The sequence below is a fragment of the Scylla paramamosain genome, chromosome 15 (genome assembly GCF_035594125.1).
Source record: "Scylla paramamosain isolate STU-SP2022 chromosome 15, ASM3559412v1, whole genome shotgun sequence".
In the NCBI taxonomy this organism is placed as follows: Eukaryota; Metazoa; Arthropoda; class Malacostraca; order Decapoda; family Portunidae; genus Scylla; species Scylla paramamosain.
In genome coordinates this window covers 5,678,039-5,696,011 of record NC_087165.1, presented here as the reverse complement: position 1 = coordinate 5,696,011, position 17,973 = coordinate 5,678,039, and the positions used below count along the sequence as shown (strand labels likewise).

Below are 17,973 nucleotides of genomic sequence, written 5' to 3'. Positions count from 1 at the left end.
GCTGTTGTGGAATCTTAGTAAGTTTGTGATGGAGGTTTTCCCAACTCGCAAAACAGACTGTTCCCTCGCTTGTAGATTGTGTTTTCTTGTGCTTTTGTTTTTGTATTTGAGATCCTCGACACACCTCTTCCTGATTAATCTTTTGAAGTTTGCACACAGAAGTCATTGATGGTGGTGATCTGTAGTTCATTATATTTTCTCTGTGCACACTTATATACGGAATGAAATTACTGCCCATGTGTCGTTTAATAACTTTCTCTAATATGAGTTATTAGTGAGCTCGATATGTAATAGTGCACTATGTCATGTTACAAGTCATTATGCTCATGTTATCAAGACAAGTTGCATTGTTCCTTAGGTGTGTTTGTAATTAAGGTATGATAAGTTTCAAGTTGTTATGTGGTGGTGATGGTTTTTTTTTTTTTTTTTTTTGTCATGATAACTGATGCATGAAAAGGAAATACTATTTTATTGCTAATATTATAACCGTTGTTATAGTTACTACTACTACTACTACTACTACTACTACTACTACTACTGAGCAGTACTATTACCGTTACTGTTATTACGGCTGCCACAATCACTGCTACTCCTACTGTTATTCCGGCCTCAGCAGCTACAACAGTTTCTCTGCTACGAGCCGGCCTGAAATTGGTGTTCCTATTACAAAATGTCCAATTAGGGCACGGCTGGCTCGTCTCCCGGGGCCGAGGGTGTGGCGGGGTGCCGAGGTTCCCCTGTAATGGAGCACCTCCACTAATTCATTCTCTTTATTTAAAATGAAAAAGGCAAACAGGATATTATTTTGTCCAGTTTGTTTATTTCAGTATGGCAAAAGTGAACGGACTGTTGGGGATAATTACGCTGCGTTTGTTTGTTACGCAAAATTAAGTTCTAATCAACTACCATTATATATTTGACTCTTGATATCAGACGTGATGCGGTTTATAATGACTTATGGAGAGGTGGTGTTAGGTCGACGACTCGCCACTCGGAGCAGTGATCAGTTAAGTGAGTTAAAGATATGTAACTTCATATAATCGACTCACTTTTTTCACCTGTTTCACACCACAACCATTCTGATTTTGGCCTTGTGGGATTCTACGTTGTTACTCTCCGTGCCTCGGTGCTCAAGTTTCAGTCACCGTCTCACACGTAAAACAATACTTTTTAAGACTACAGCAGTGAGTTCCTATTCACGGCCGGAAAAAAAAAAAAAATTTTACTCCTTTTTTACTATTTTTTTTTTTTTTTTTTTGCGAACGTAATGCTATGTTATCATTTTTCCTTTCCCCAGTACTCACGATTCAATTACCGTTTCTTATCTACAGCAGCACTTTTAAGACCAAAGCTGCGTATGTCTATTCACGCTCTGGAAACATTAGCCCGTAAAATTGTAGATGGCAGCGCTGTGAACCACGTGCGGCAATAAATCTGTTGAGGGAAAGTACCATTAATCACGCTGCCTCCCCTTGTGTTTTAAGCAAGGAAACTACTACCATCCGAGGCTGGAGAGCCGCCAGGGGCACCACCTAACCTTAGCCTCGGAGACGAAGAGGGTAAGCTGGAGGCTTCAGGGTTGTCTCTCCATTTCCAGTTTCCCTTTCTTTTGTTCTCCCTAGTCATCAGGACAAATATTTTCGTTTTTTTTTACGTTGATACTATATGAAGATTTTTTTTATCCGAATGTAATTGCCGTAGCTCTCTCTCTCTCTCTCTCTCTCTCTCTCTCTCTCTCTCTCTCTCTCTCTCTCTCTCTCTCTCTCTCTCTCTCTCTCTCTCTCTCTCTCTCTCTCTCTCTCTCTCTCTCTCTCTCTCTCTCTCTCTCTCTCTGAAGTACTTGATTGGCGATAGTCATCTCAACACATCTGGATATTATGTGTTCAGTGCAATGGAAGTGAAAGTTATACGAGTATACACCTCATAATCGAAACATTTAAACCCCAGCATTTTGTGGACGTGAAAATTGTTATGACTACAATGCATGCGTTTAATGACACCCGTGACGCCCGTTGTGTGCAGGCCTGTGTGTGTTCTCGAACAGAATGTATTAGGCCCGTATTTGGAAATGCTTTAGTCTCTCACCACGACTATTTTCAAAGGTCACAGAAATAATTAATTGGGTTCTCAAGAGTGTTTCTCTTGTCAGTAATGCAGGATTATTGTTAATCTTCTACTAGAATTATAAAGACACCTTTAAAATCGCGTGTAACTCACTAAAAAGGCCGATATTCAGAAATGCTTTACTCTCACCACCATTATTTTCATAGGACACACGAGTCTGGTTCTCAAGAGTTTAACGTCAGTAATGTATGAATCTTGTTAATCTTTCTCTAGAGCCATAAAGATACACATAAGAATCCATGCAACTTTACCTAGAGCCTTTTAAATGTAGTAGCCATGCGTCGCGGAAGTGTTTCAAAATATGGTCTTTAGTGTTGCGAGCGCCCCGGACAAGCTGAGTCTGGACTACGATTTTCACGGCTTTCATTTCCGTGCCGCTGCCGCCATTGGGCCTCGCACAACTAAGCTCGGCAGGCTGCGGCTCAGCACACGCACGACGGAGCCAAAGGAAATGCACGCGTGGTGTCTTCCTCACCTTACCTCGCCTCACTCACTGCAGGGCTTGGGTTATGTTTATTTATTTTTTTTTTTTCCATTATACTTGTTTGTCTTCATATTTTACTCTCAAACCGAGGGATCTTGTTAAGTTTAATTGAATGAGGTTTACTTTCTTGTCTGTACGTGTTTATATCTTGATTTATATATTCACTGGTAACATAATTAGTTATTGGGATCAGTATGCAGAAGGGGAAGGGACGCTAGGTCGTATTCAGTACAGTCACCCCAGTAAGTTTGCCAAGTTTATTGACCATATGTTTGGTATTTGTGTATATTGCAAAACAGTTTTTCTTTTAGTATTTGTATTGCAGTAATGAAAGCAATTTATCTAATGAAATTTAATGTTTAAGTACATACGTACATATGAGCGCGATGTGTTTGCGTAAACATCATTGGTAACACGGAAGCTTAGAACACAACACGTGTAACTTTTTGGTGTGGACGATTTTTGTAAACATTTACCACGTCACAAGCAAATGTGCAAAAATTATCATGATGTTCCTCATCGTTCTTTGAGAAATTTGAAACATTAAAGTTGACAGAAAATTTATACCACTGGCAGACGGTTGCCGGCGTTCCCACTTGTGAAAATCTGCCTCCTCCGTGGCCCTGGTCCCTTATCCTCCCCTAACCCCCACCCAGCCAGCCATCCGGCATATCCCAGGCAGCCAGCACGCCCCAACCTCCCTGCGACGGAGGGACTCTGCGCCTCTCTACATCAGTGTTTTTACATAACGTTGCGTTACTTCACAGTTCTTAAATACGCCTTACTTGATTGGCTGGTTAATCGCTCATTTACAGCTAGAGGTGGACTGAATATTCAAATCCACATCTGTAGCAGAGGATAGCCAGATAATTTTAAACATGGATGAATAGCTTGAGACTATACATGTTGGTTAAAAGAGAGAGACAGAGAGAGAGAAGGAATGGGGTACTCAGTCGCCCTCCTCCCACAGCCGAATAATTCTTGGTTAAACCTGGTAGGCTGGACTCTGTTAACGGGCCGTCCATTGAAAGAAATCAGTGACAATATAACAACAATAAAATACGCTTACTCATTCTTAGGAACTCAAAATGTCAATTCTCTCACGGCTAAAACTCTTGATGGCTTCCAGTTTCCGCGTCAACAGATTGTTCTGAAAAATCGAGGTCAGGTCCATATCTTTTTACATCAGCTGTGAAATCCTTCCTTTGTAACAGTGGCCGAGTATAAATGTGTCTGCGTCATACATCCTTTATCCTGAGTGCCATCCGCCTGATTCAAAGCCGCCAGAATCTCTATGTTAATCACCTTGCTCCAAATAAGCTATGTGGAGCCGCAGGGTGATTACGCGTACGGCCCCCGCTGGGTACTCGTTTCAGACCCCCGATAGTAGGCTCCCCATGGCCTTGATGTATAGGACCACTACCACCACTGCCATCGCCACCAACACCACCACCACTACTATCACCACCACCACCACCACCACCACCACCAGTCTTCTGTTTATTTATCACTGTGTACATACAAAAACACACTGACTAAACAAAAAACTAGAATTCTTCCTTCACTATTCCCTTTATTTCTGCACTTCCTCTCCCCTTTCCCCCTCCCTGTTCTCTTTTACACTCGCTTTTCCTTCCCCTCTTTCCCTCCCCTTCACATAAACTAGAGGCTGGCCAAGAGCTAGAGAACACAATTTACTTGAAAAAAAGAAGTCACTAATTGCCTCTCCTTTTAAAGAAATCGTTTCTAAGAGAGCATGGTCAGTTTAATCTCCGATGAATGTTAATACTGGTTTATTAAAGGCGCTCAGATCGAGGAAAAGTTAATTCATAATGAAGTGAAAATGAATTCACAATGCGGGAGTTTTTCGGAGAACAGTGAAGAGTGAAGTGAAAAATTTCGTTAACTCTTGCATTAGTAAGACGGATGGAACAGGAACGGCAGTAATTAGAAAGTTCGGTGTTCTCCACAATTCGGCGGGTGACCGTCCACCACAGCAGCAGGAGAACAGCCAGAAAGGGAACTTTTGACGAAGGAAAATAGAAAGTGATGCAATCCGTAAGTTCTGAAACTCTACAGTTCGCCTGGACTTCACTGAAGACTGTCACTCTCTGAGCGAGTAACAAAGGACCTGTTGCCGACCTTAAAAGACGATGACTGAGATTCTGTTAAGAAAAAAAGTCGTAGACTGTCCATTATATAATTCATTGTGTGTTGATCAAACAAAAGTACGTCCATGAATTGATAGATATAATTAATACTCTCTCTCTCTCTCTCTCTCTCTCTCTCTCTCTCTCTCTCTCTCTCTCTCTCTCTCTCTCTCTCTCTCTCTCTCTCTCTCTCTCTCTCTCTCTCTCTCTCTCTCTCTCTCTCTCTCTCTCTCTCTCTCTCCATCATGACTTGTTAAGGAGACGCTCGTTAGGAAGTTGCTTCCTTTGTTTCCTTCCTTGTTAAATTGATCAAATCTTTCCGATCCGATTTCTACTAATTATCGCTTTCTTTGTTCTCTTCGTTCTCGACTTACCTTTGTACGCAAACAAAGAGGAAACAGGTACGAGAAGATCCATGGAATCAGAAAGAAGTTATGAGAGTCAGCTATCTAGTTAAGGCAAAGACTGAGCAGCGCACGGCACTCCATCCAAACCTTCCCTTTATTTAGCAAGGGAATAGGAAGCAGAGCGAGACATGTACGCAGTGTTCCCTGTAAAGGTAACTAATTGGAGGCAACGTAATATAAAGAATCATGTTGGAATAAAAAGAAACGATTTCCAAGTCGCGTTGCATCTTTAGGGTGATAATGAAAGGTAGTAATAATTCAGATAATTTCTTTCGTGGCGCTCCCGAGTGTCACAGAAGCGACAAAACCGTAACACACAATAAAAGCTTGTGTGTAAAGTATTTTCTGCTGCATGAACAAAATTAACTACCGTGTTTTTTTAAGCAATAAAGTACTGCAGTAACACTTTGTCCTTTCCGGAGAGAAAGTACTTGGCGAGCATTAGAGTTCAGCGTATTTGTCTTCCATTTCCTGGGCTGACCTTTTATCGCCTGGCGGTGGTTTGCCTCAGGACCGATTTTATCCTCTTTATTTTATAGCCAGAAAACGCAAGCCAGAGCTCCTCGAAAATTGTGTTTTGGAAGGGAAAACATGCTTGGTCGTTGTAAGCTTTCGAACGCAACCCGTCCATTCTGATGATTGGGTCAATGCATGCGTGTTTCGTTTTGGTATTTGCTTTAATACCCGGCCAGAAATGAACCACTTGCTTTACATTTTGCTCACCTGTTTTTAGTCAAAATTCTTAGTATTTCGTGTAATGTTCTCTTACTAATAGAACTGTATTTTCCCTACAGTCATTTTTATGTTATTAGAGTTGATTAGTCTTATGCATGTCTCTTGTTGAGTTTCCATGAACCTCTAATCTCCTTTGATTATTGTTATAATAGCTTCATCAGCTGCATTACTTTGTCTTTTTCAATTATCAGTAATAATGTGTTTACTCCTGTAGAGAATGATATGGTTTCCAGTAAAGATATCTTCCTCACTTTCCTTCTTGTGGACCAATATATAATTTCTAATAGGTCACACTAACATCCCCACCTTTTTTTTCCTGTTTACCTGTTTTAATACAAAAGGACTTTTTTTTTCACTTGCGCACACTGAAGATCGCACATACTGAGCTCCAAGATTGAAGCACATCTCATCTGACGCGTGTTCGCTCATTCCGTGGTATCATCACATTACTGTCTAGTTCTGGAGGACATTCGCTTATGCACGACCTTGCCAAGTCATTTCGGAGGAGAACATGAACTCAACATCCAGAGGGAATCTTGCCAAACACTTTCCTTTTTCATTTCCTTTGTTTAGTCCAGCTGTGATTATATTATACATTCAAGAAGCTTCGTTAGCATCGTGAAGGAAATGGAAGGTCATGGTTCAGTGTGAGCGAGAGTCGTGTTGGTAGTCTGTAATTAACTGTTCTAAGGGAGGTAAATTTTCCTTTTCTGCAGTACCGGAATCGTCACTGCAGTTTTTTTTAACCTACTGCCTGATAATTTCCTGTTTGTGGTTTTTTAGTTCTGATGAAAAATAGTGTAGTTTTCATTGGACATTCTCATCTTTCCTGTGTTGCTTTTCTAAACTCTCGCATTTTTCTTCTTGTTTTGTCATTCTCCTTTATAATGTAACCATTCCTCCATTCCCCGTGCCTCCTACTACTTTTATCCATCTCTTCATTCTTCCCTTTCTCGCACGCTTCTTCCTGTCCATGCATTCCTCCCATCATCACCACCACCTTTTTCCCATCATCACCATCACCTTCGTAAGGATCACCATTCATCACAGTCATCCGTATCACCAGCAGCTTCACTTTTTCCATCTCTTCATTCTTCCCTTTCTCGCGCGCTTCTTCCTGTCCATGCATTCCTCCCATCATCACCACCTCCTTTTTCCCGTCATCACCATCACCTTCGTAAGGATCACCATTCATCACAGTCATCCGTATCACCAGCAGCTTCTCCGTCACCTTTCCCTTTTCTCACCTTCTGCAGCCAATCGTTTCCTCTTGACTTATTACTGATGAGTAACTCGTGAGCACAGAGCAAAGTTTTCTTCTCACAAAACACGGGACTGTTCTTCCCCCAGCGAACAGCGTTTTCAGTCAGAGAGCGAACGGTGGTTGGGTTGACCGGATATTTGTAGGAGAGGGGAATGCGATGGCCAGACGAGGACATGGAGAGGGAGGGGCAAGGCAGTGAGAAACGAATGGAGAGGAGAGGCAATATGTAAGAATGATCGAAAAAAAAAAAGGGAAGGAAAGACAGAGAGAAAGGAAAGGAAATGAGCAGAAACAAGAACACGAATTAAGAGAGAGAGAGAGAGAGAGAGAGAGAGAGAGAGAGAGAGAGAGAGAGAGAGAGAGAGAGAGAGAGAGAGAGAGAGAGAGAATGTGTATTCTTAAGCCAAGTAAGGCAATGGGGGGGATCAGGGCGCCTTTAGAACGTTTACCTGGGCACGGGCGTCACCTTGAGGCTCGCCTGTCACAACAGTCGCCGCACAACAAGAGGAAGGGAAAGAAGGAGAGGCTCTGCATCAAGAATGGCCTAAAAACACCCACGCTTACCTTGAGGATCGTTTTGTTTTGTTTTGTTTTTCGTTTACAACTTGTCTCATTTTTCATCTTATTTCATTATTTTTTTTTATTATTTATATATTTTTTATGATTTATTTATTTATTTATTATTTTATTTATTTATTTATTTATTTATTCATTTTTTATTTATTTATTTTTTTTTTCAGTGGGGGGGCTTCTTGTTGAAGTGTGTGCATTACTACCTGTGTTTTATAACATGAAAAAAGTAAGGAAAGTGGCAAGAATTCATCAAGCCTCCACGTGGCACTCCGTATATAAAACATTCCGTCATAAATCCGCCTATCATCCCCATACTTAAATTTCTCTAATTTTCTTTTAAAACTTCCTGTTGACTAACGTTGAGTCCATTCCATTCATCTACCACTGTATCTGGAAACCAATCTCTTTCTATCTCTTTTTAAATCTAATTTTCTCAAGCTTGAGCCCGTTATTTCTTGTCGTATCGTGATTACAGATCCTCAGGATTTTGTTTTGTGTCATATTTTTCTTTCTTTTATGCTTACTTAATTTGGCGTACCTTAATCTTTATAAGTTTTTACTACGGTGATATTATACGCTTGGGTAATCGTAATATAATAGGCAAATATTAAAACTTTCGTGTTTTTTTTTTTATCTATTTTCTTCTTTTGATTCCTGTCAATGATATTATTTTTCATGACAAATAGTATGGAAAATAATTCTTGGAGACTCAACATGACCAGCATGACGCACTCTTGTTATTGCCAAAGAGTTTACAAGCATTGGTCATCCCCCACGTCGCGGTTAATACGGCTTGACACGAATTTCTTCCACTGCTAAGAATTTCTGAAAACACAGTAACATTTGTATCTCGCATTTTATCTTACTCTGTATAATTTGACTAATTCCACGTTCCTTAACCTGGTTTGCCTTGACGTAATCCAACGTAATAGTCCAGACTTCAGTTACTCTGTGGTTAAAGTACAAGAAATAAGTCACATTCGCCTTGAAATAAAAATAAAAGAAAGAAGGGAAGGAAGAAAGATAAAAAGTTAAAATAGAAAAATGCGAGAATAGAAGCAGCGTGTGAGCATCAAGGTTTTTTTTCGCATGACATGTTACTCGAATAATGGATTGTAACTTGGTATTTTAATGTATCACACTCGATGTCTGGACTCTCTCCGGCACGTCGACTCTGGGCGGTGCCTTGTCCTGAGAAATGATGAACCGAAAGACCAGATAAAGGATGTGTGTGCAAGCAGGAGGCGAGTGACTTTTATGCGAGCCAGTGGGACTATTCATGCTCAGGTCGTGAGATCCCCTGTGGTCACGGTGACGGGTGCTGCTTGGGGAGTCTCTGCACTCGTAATCAGATTATAAGGTGAAGCTTCAGCAGACCGTGAATGCTGGAGGTTGAGCCAGTCTAGGAGGGCACCACAGTACTGTCAGGGCTCCCATCCCTCACTCTTTGCTTCCGGAGGTACTTATGCCAGAGACAACTTGACTTAGAGAATTAATTCAGTTTTTTTTTTTTTTCTGGTATTGCTAGTGAAAGAGCATAAACTAACCTGTTCCTTTCTTTCAGCAATGTTGATATTAAAGTGATAGCCTTATGAAAGCGAATTAATAGGGAGTTTTATTACTTGAGGAGCTTGAAGCCTCAGTGCCTGACGAGTGTTTTCACCCACAGACAAGCGTTTCCTGGATGGACAGCTGTACAAGATGCCGCCCTCCACACGGGAGCAAGGTGAGGCAGACCGTTACGACTACTTAATCTCCTTTGTCCCATTCCCTGCAGTATATTATGTACATTTTTGGATAATTTATTCTTTATTTTATCTTCATTCACTCATCTATTTACTTATTTTATTCATATATTCTTAACTCAAGATACATAGGAATGAGTGTCTTCTTGTGTCATACTTCACTTCAGGCTTTATAAGTAGGCAGTAGTTTATGCAAGTTTTATAAAGTATTAAAGTCACCTTCATAACAGTGCGTGTGGCTGAGCGCGGCGTGTGAATAAATCCTTCTTAATGCCACAATGAAGCCGCCCCCGGGTGCGTCACAGCCTCGGTGTTATATAAAGGTGTGGGTGAGTCTTGCTTAATGCTTCAAAACCTGCCCACCATTAACTAGGCTCCTCGTGACTTGTGGCTCTGTAGGTGAGTACGGGACGCACATCGTGGGCGGTGGCACCAGGTTCCTGCAGGCGGGCTCGTCGCTGGCACTGGAGTGTGTGGTGACTCACACTCGTGCCCCGCCCTCTGCCGTCCTCTGGTACCGCGACAACAACTTGCTGGACTACGACTCACCAAGGGGCGGCATCTCCCTACAGGTAGGTTGTGGGATGTGGTGGTGGTGATGGTGGTAGTAGTGGCGGTGGCAGTGGAGGTGGTGAAAGTTACTGTCCCTTTTCACCGAGAGACGCCCAGGCCATGAATCAAACGTTAGATTATCCTGAGTGGTGACATCAACCTTTACACCACCCAGCCTGTTAGTCGACGGTGGTGGCGGTCCGGTTGGGAGTTAGTAGGTGGGTGGGCGTGCTGGTGGTGGTGGAGGTGGTGGTTAGGGGGATACGGTGTCCCCTTCTCCATAACAACAGCTGTTCTGCTGCGATTAAAGTAGGTAATCATTTTTTCATTTGATTTTGTGGGATTTTAATTTTTCCACAAGTACTTTAATGCTTCATAAGCACCTCGTGATCCATACCTATTATGAAAATGTAACAGGAAAATAGCTTTATTTATATTTCTGCACATTTCAAATGCTAGCTATTTATTACAGAGAGATTACCAGTTCCCGGTAAGAAAGACAGTTCTGCAGAGTTCATTACATGCACGATTAATTGACAATTACGTGTGGCCTCACCCGACACCAGCGTGTGGTTGGCAATGTACGGAGGAGAATTTAAAGCATCCAGTGATTATTTGAAAGCACCCAGCGATTATCAAAAAAGAAAAAAAATTGGAGACAGGATTACACATCACAACTGTGATCGCTCGCCAAGTCCAGCCTCACTACTCAGCAGGCAGGCGGCGGGGCGTGAGTGGTTGTTGCGCTACGAAGAGAAAAAAAGGGGACCTCATAAGAAAAGCTGTTGATGGCGGGAGGGAAGAAAAGGACGATGAGGAGGAGGAAGAAGATGCTGAGGACTGAAGGGGCTGGGAAGGCGGGCTGAGCGAGGCGGAGAGGCCATGAGTTGCTGGAAGGCGGTGGAGGGAGGCTGCGTGGAGTGAGAAAGAAAAGAAGGAATTTAATATATATTTTTGATGCTGGAGATGCATGGTCATATGACGCCAAAAGGAAGAGCAGGAAGACTTTATGGAACTGTGTCTAGGGCGGAGATGAAGCTGGGAGCGTGGAGAGGAATAAAGAGGAGACTGTGTGAGGAGAGAGGAACTATGACGCAGGTATGGTGATGGTGGTGCTGCATCTTTAAAGACAACAGTTATGTACGTAGAGGCCACTGTTGCGTGTATAGCTTGCGTGGAAAGTTTATAAAGTGCTGAAAAAAACACTAACTTACATCTTACGGAGAAATACGGGAAAAGTTAACAAGACATAAAGGAAAATATTGCAGGAGCTTAAGTTCAAGCCTCGCTACCAGAGAGTTCCCGTCCCACTTAATGGTGATCCAAGTGACGGTCTGGAGAAGCCCTGCTGGTGAAACGCGTGGAGACTTTTGTGAGTGTCTTTTAGTTTATCGAAAGGCCAGTCGTGATGTGGCGCAAGTGATGACAGACGACACATCCAGGACAATTAAAGATTTATGCGAAAATAATACTTATTTTATTGTCTCATTTCTGTTGGAATGATATGAAAATTATTTTGAAATAAGAAATCACATTGTAGATTTACCATGAGGACCAGAGGATAAAAAAAGAAATTCATAAAAAAAATATTGATCATCGAGGAAGAATCAACAGTACATGAATGATGCGCAATGGAGTTTAGGTGGGAGGTGAAGGTGACACACGGTGAGAAACACAAGGCCACCATCGTCCATACTTGTTATCTCAACTCACTATTTATAGTTTGCCACGTTCCATCAGTTAACTTGTAAAAGACTTTACTTCATATTCGACGCGGCACGGACCAAACTACCGAGCGGGATGGGAAGGTGTGGATTGCGACAACAGTTTCCGAGTTCCCGGCACAAGCTGCGGGTGGAGCTCAGGAAGTTGAGGCTGCCGTGCTGACGCAGCAAATGTGTGTCCCTTGTTACTTGAGACTCCGCCTTATGGTGATGCGCTTAGTGCGGGAGAAGCTTGCGTTGAAAGCAGTGTAACTGTCGGAACTCATGAAGGCAAACCCCAGAAATCTCGCATCAGTGAGAGTTTGGTTCTGCTAGTATTGTATTCTGACCTGCGTTCAAAATTTCATCGATATTACATAACACCAAGTCTTTTTAAGCAAGGATGTTTGAGAGGTTTTGGTTCATGATTGTACTGTTCAGTTACCGGAGCTTTCAGGAAACCTTTCAAAGGCAAGAAAGGAATAATTGGCTCTATACGAGTGGGTCGGTGACAAGAAGTCATCCTGCCCCTCTTGCTCCTGAATTCCTGCCTCTGCCGCTCCCATCTCATGTCCAGGAGAGTCCAGCTATCCAGTAATCGCTGTTTGCTTCTCCCTCGCTCTGGAACGCCTGCTGGTCGAGGGCTTGTGTCTGAGGACCTGTGAGAACGTTATTTTTTCAGATGCCGAGATGTAATCGTTATTCTCACTCCTCCTTGGAAAGGGTGAAGATAGACAGCACACAACTACTCAATTTATGGAAGAAAATGCATTGTATTTATAAATGAATCACTCAAGATATGACAGGTTGATACAGTGTTATATCCCCCTGCTATCACTGACAAAAATTTTCTTTAAGTGAAACGTGCACATAGACAATCTTTATCAAGCTCCACGTGCAGAGGTGCCATCATGTGATTCTCACATTTCCTGGGTATTTTCTTTGGAGTGTCTCCCGGACATATTTACAAGAAATATGTACATTGACAAAGAACCATGTTTCATTTACAGCTGCAACAACAAAATGCATTCTGAGCGCGTATCAAGATAGTTACGTTGTAGTGAATCCCATAAATAGTTGTCTTACCAAAACATCTTGTCCTTCTGAATAATAATCGTGTATCATGTGAGAAGTGGCATTAAACACATTTATGACTATAGAAAGATTTATTCATTTCACAATCACAGCTTCCAACTTTTTTTTATGGAATTGTTTATGCTCATCTTTCCATTAATAATGTTCCGACTAATTAAGTAATTGGTTTTAGAGGGGAGGAGGAGCAGCAGCAAGAACAAAAACAAGAATAAGTAGAACGCGAACAAGAACAATAAAAAGAACAGCCAGACTAGAAAAAAGAAAAATAGACGATAAGAAGAGCGGTGGAAAGCTGGGAGGAGGAAAGTTGTCGCAAGTGAGGAGGAGAAAGAAGAAGAGGAGGAGGAGGAGGAGGAGGAGAAGGAGGAGGAGGAGGCTGTAAAGAGATTGAGAAGGAAGAAGGGCGTGTGAGGAGAAATAAAAAGAAAAGAAGTTGGGTGCTAGGAATGAGGAGGGACGAGCAAGGAGAGAGAGAGAGGTTGCTAGGAGTGAGGGACTGTATCGTAAACTTATATTTGAAAAGGCCAGTGAGAGATAAAAGTGAACCAGAGTGATGCTTTCATGTTATTACTTAAGAGCCGTCCTGACACTTACCACCACCACCACCACCACCACCACCACAACAACAACAACAACAACAGCAGCAACAACAAGGGCTGTAACCACGATAATATCCGCTCAGCGTGGCAGGTTACAATACAGCATTGATTTATTCACAAAGAGCTTGACCCTATACAAAGGGAATATAGTGGCTTCCTGGAGAGAGAGTGGAGAGGCACTCAGCAGGGACCTGAAGACGCTAACAAGAGGGTGGGTGTGGCTCGAAGTGATAAGAGGTGCTGGGGGCAAAAATGATGCGAGGGATGATGCGTGGACACTTTTTCCTTCCCCACCAACACGATAACATAATAGTGATAAACACGTGCCATAATTAACAGTAATGTGAAAGTGTTAAAAGTTATAATGAAAACAAAATTAATACAGAAGATAAGTGGTGGCTTGTACATAACCATCCCCCCACACGCCACTAACTCCCTCTCTCTACCATTGCCAGACATAATTAACATGTATCATTATTAACATTATTAACATTGATACAAAAAAATTATGAACGATGATGAAAACAAAATTAATAAACAAGACTGAGACTAGTAGTGTTTTGTACATAAACATCACTTTCACCTCCTACTGACCACTACCACCATCACTACTTCTTTCGTACCAGGTGGAGAAGGCGGGGCAGCAGACCACCTCCAGGCTGCTTCTCTCTGCGGTGCGGGAGACAGATTCAGGAAACTACACGTGCGTGCCCGTCAGTGTTCCCGTCAGCGCGCCTACAGCCTCCGTCACCGTCCACGTCAGCACAGGTTAGTAGTTTTTCTTGCATGTCTTTCCCCGTCTCGCTGCCATTATGGCTGACTGTCCACCTTGTGTTTATGTTTCTCTGTTTCTCTTACCTTCCACTTTCTTGCCTCTTGTTTGCTTTACTTTTCTTCTAATTTATCTTCTTTGTCACATTACTCTCTCTCTCTCTCTCTCTCTCTCTCTCTCTCTCTCTCTCTCTCTCTCTCTCTCTCTCTCTCTCTCTCTCTCTCTCAACTTCTGTCTACCTGTCTCAATCCCCTTAACTCTCACAAGTCAGGTCACATTCTGCCAACTCTCACATCAACACTCCTCACACCTTCACATCCTCTCGCCTGGTCATCTTTCTCCTCTTGCTCATTCACCATTTCTCTCTTTCTCTTTCTCTCCTGTTCACGCGCTCTTTCTCCTCCCACACATTCCCTCCCTCCCCGCCACTCACCTCGCGTGTCGCGTATCCTCCCGGACAAAAGGGACCAAAAATACACGTGTGGATGAATTACACAGATGTATGCAGAGAGTTTCCCTAACTGAACTGCTAAACTAATTCTGGTTGTTTTGTTTTTTATTGTTTTGTTTTTTATTGTTATCGACATAGATATATATATTTTTTTATATACCAATATCGACTTGTCGTGGGGCTGCACCTTTCAATGGTCATTCTAAGTTTCTCGTCCAGTGTTGAAGGAATACATGTGATCATGAAGTAATATTATTGTTAAATTCCTTCATTCACAGTTACCTCGCATCTCCTTCACCAAACCTGAAAAAAAGTAAAGTCCTTCTCATAACGATGATAAAACAGTTTTATTTATTTATTTTTTTATGATGCATATTTCATTCACACTTTTTTCACTTCTTTTCTACTCTAATGTGAGTTTATTTAACATGGCTTAATAACGTGAACTTTAATTCAGAGAGAAAAATAGATAGTGATGACATTTGTGGTGGTGGTGGTGGTGGTAATGGTGGTTGTGGTGGCGGAGGCGGCGGCTGTGGTGGTGGTGGTGGTAGTAATATGGTTGCTATCGGTGTCGGCGGTGGCAGGGACGGTAGTGGTAATATTATTGGTGTCGCCTCCTTTGTTGCCTTGCCTTTGTTGGCGGGTGTTGTTGTCATGTTAAAGCGATGGAGGGATATGTAGAGTGTGGCCGCGAGGGAATAAAGCTTAGGTGTTTGTTATTATTACGGAAGGATTCCTGACAAAATATATATAGACAAGCAGGTATGTATCATTGATCAACACTTGGCAGGTAATGCACCATATCTACTCACTGACACGGAACAGTGAGCGTCACATCAATGTATCTCTTCCCTCGGGTGTCACAAGGCTGCTTTGAGACACAGTAGCCATCCTGTAAACCCTCGGTCCCCGCGACTTCCTCTTCGCTGTTCCCGCCGCCGCGGTGCCCAACGCCGTCCAGCCCCAGCAACACTCCTGTCCTGCCCGGAACTCATTTGTTGAGCATCATTTATCCTCCTCCGCAAAAATAAGCGCTGAGTTAAAATTCGCGATGCACGAGTATGCGTACTTGATAATTTATGGGGTACATTATAATATATTTAATGTTCTTTGATGAGCTGGGAAATTATTATGATATGCAGTAAATGAGTTCTCTCTCTCACACTCACTCTCTTTGCGGCGCAGGTGAGTAGCGAAGGGCGAAAAGGGTGAGGAGCGTTACAGACACACACTGATTCACACAGGAACGAGCACTGGGCTGAATCAATGTTTGCACTGTTTCGCTTTTTATTATTTTCTTTGTTCCTTCACGCATTGCTGATGCATCTGCTTATACCCGAGCCAAGCGAATCAAGGCGTCATGCTGAATTGCTAACTTGCTCCTCCCCAGCGTCTCGTCGCATTGAATATCGCTAAATTGTGAATGCGGAGGATCAACCCAACTCTCTGGGCTGATTTCAAAGTATCTGCTGACTTTCTGGCTTTCGCTGAGCAGATTCGCGTCCCTTGTGTGTGTGTGTGTGTGTGTGTGTGTGTGTGTGTGTGTGTGTATGTGGTTCGTTAGGGACTACACACAGTGTTCGTTGTCAGTTACTCGTAGTCGTCGAGGGGCGAATGTCATGGAGGAAGTACTGGCAAATGCTTTGTTCCAGAGACCTTGGCAGCTTGTTAGGCAGTGATGGTCGTAATGGTAGCCGTGGTAATGATGGTAGTGACACTCTCTATCACAGGGGTGGTGACGATGATGACTACTGTGGCGGTGGTGATGGTGGTGTTCACTGCTGCGGCATAGAAGGCTGCAAGGCATTAAGGAATTCCCGCATGTATCCTTTATTATCGCGTAGTCAGCCTCGTCATGTGACTTCCGCGTGCCGGGAACGTGACGCGCGTGATATTCCTTGGTGCGATTGTGTGTGTTGGTGGGGGGTGGGGAGAGTGGCAAAGGGATGACTGCCTGGCGTCTGGTGACCCAGGAAGTGCAGGGAAATTATGACAGCCACTTTTTACATCAGTTGATTAGCAAAATGTAAAAGAAATAGTGATAATAATAAGTGAACACGAAAAGAATGGTTTCAGTGAACTTCCACACACACACGAGAACATAAGAAAATGAAATAAACAATGTAAAAAAAAAAAAAAGAAGAAGAATTAATGAAAAAGAATCGGAGAGTGAAGTGCACGGTGCTGCCATTGGCAGGCCATCAGTCAGTGCCACAGTTAGTGCCCCGATGACCCTCAACTTGTTTCACGCTTTACCTCCTCCATTCGTGCTATACTAGACACCCACATAGCCACCCACACCCACACCCACACCCGCACACACAAAATCATCATCTTCAGATATTATAAGGTCATTGATGGATAAAGGTCTCGGAGTCTTCTTCAATCTTCTTCAATCTCCTCTTTCCATCTTCTCTGCGTCTACTCCTCGCACCATCTCCTAGCTGCAAGTATCCTTGTGCTCTTCTACACATGCACCTGCTCCATCTGGATTTTTTACTCTAAATGCCTTGCTATAATTTACTGTTATGTGTTTGTTTTGCTGTCATATCCATGTTGATATTAGTGTATATCTTGGGGTTATTTGCAATATTGTCATCTCTATTGCTATTTGTGCAATGAATTTAGTTACAGGTGGGTAATTCAGTTTGCTTTCATAATGGGAAAATACTGAAACACACACACACACACACACACACACACACACACACACACACACACACACACACACACACACACACACACAGACACACACACACACACACACACACACACACACACACACACACACACACACACACACACACACACACACACACACACACACACCAGAGAGAGAGAGAGAGAGAGAGAGAGAGAGAGAGAGAGAGAGAGAGAGAGAGAGAGAGAGAGAGAGAGAGAGAGATTCAGATTTAGATTCTTTATTTCCACCAAGGTGGCTATTACGAATATATTACAGTTATCATGAATGTATGCATATGTTACATATAGAAATATTAAACTAATAAAACATATTCATACAGAAGCAAAAACATAAATGAATACAAACAACGCAGCACAAAAATGCCAGGTCTCTACATTCTAAACAACGACCCCATATGAACATGTGAGCAGCTGTAGAAGTGTGTGTATATATATATATATATATATATATATATATATATATATATATATATATATATATATATATATATATATATATATATATATATATATATATATATATATATATATATATATATATATATATATATATATATATATATATATATATATATATATATATATATCTTTTCTTTTCGACTTTTCGTCTAGT

General features: G+C 42.2%; 1 protein-coding gene across 8 annotated transcripts in view; it reads left to right on the top strand.

Annotated features, from left to right (window-relative positions):
* The window catches only part of LOC135107315 (neuronal cell adhesion molecule-like), a 111,056-nt gene that overhangs the window by 76,846 nt on the left and 16,237 nt on the right, over positions 1 to 17,973 (top strand). For all 8 annotated transcript variants that reach the window (XR_010271702.1, XR_010271700.1, XR_010271697.1 and 5 more), the window contains 3 exons: positions 9,407 to 9,463; positions 9,882 to 10,054; positions 14,058 to 14,199. Coding sequence is in view for 1 of the 8 variants with exons in the window: in XM_064017015.1 (XP_063873085.1) it covers positions 9,407 to 9,463; positions 9,882 to 10,054; positions 14,058 to 14,199 (372 nt within the window). In the remaining 7 variants the exon portion in view is untranslated. The remainder of the gene's footprint in view (positions 1 to 9,406; positions 9,464 to 9,881; positions 10,055 to 14,057; positions 14,200 to 17,973) is intronic.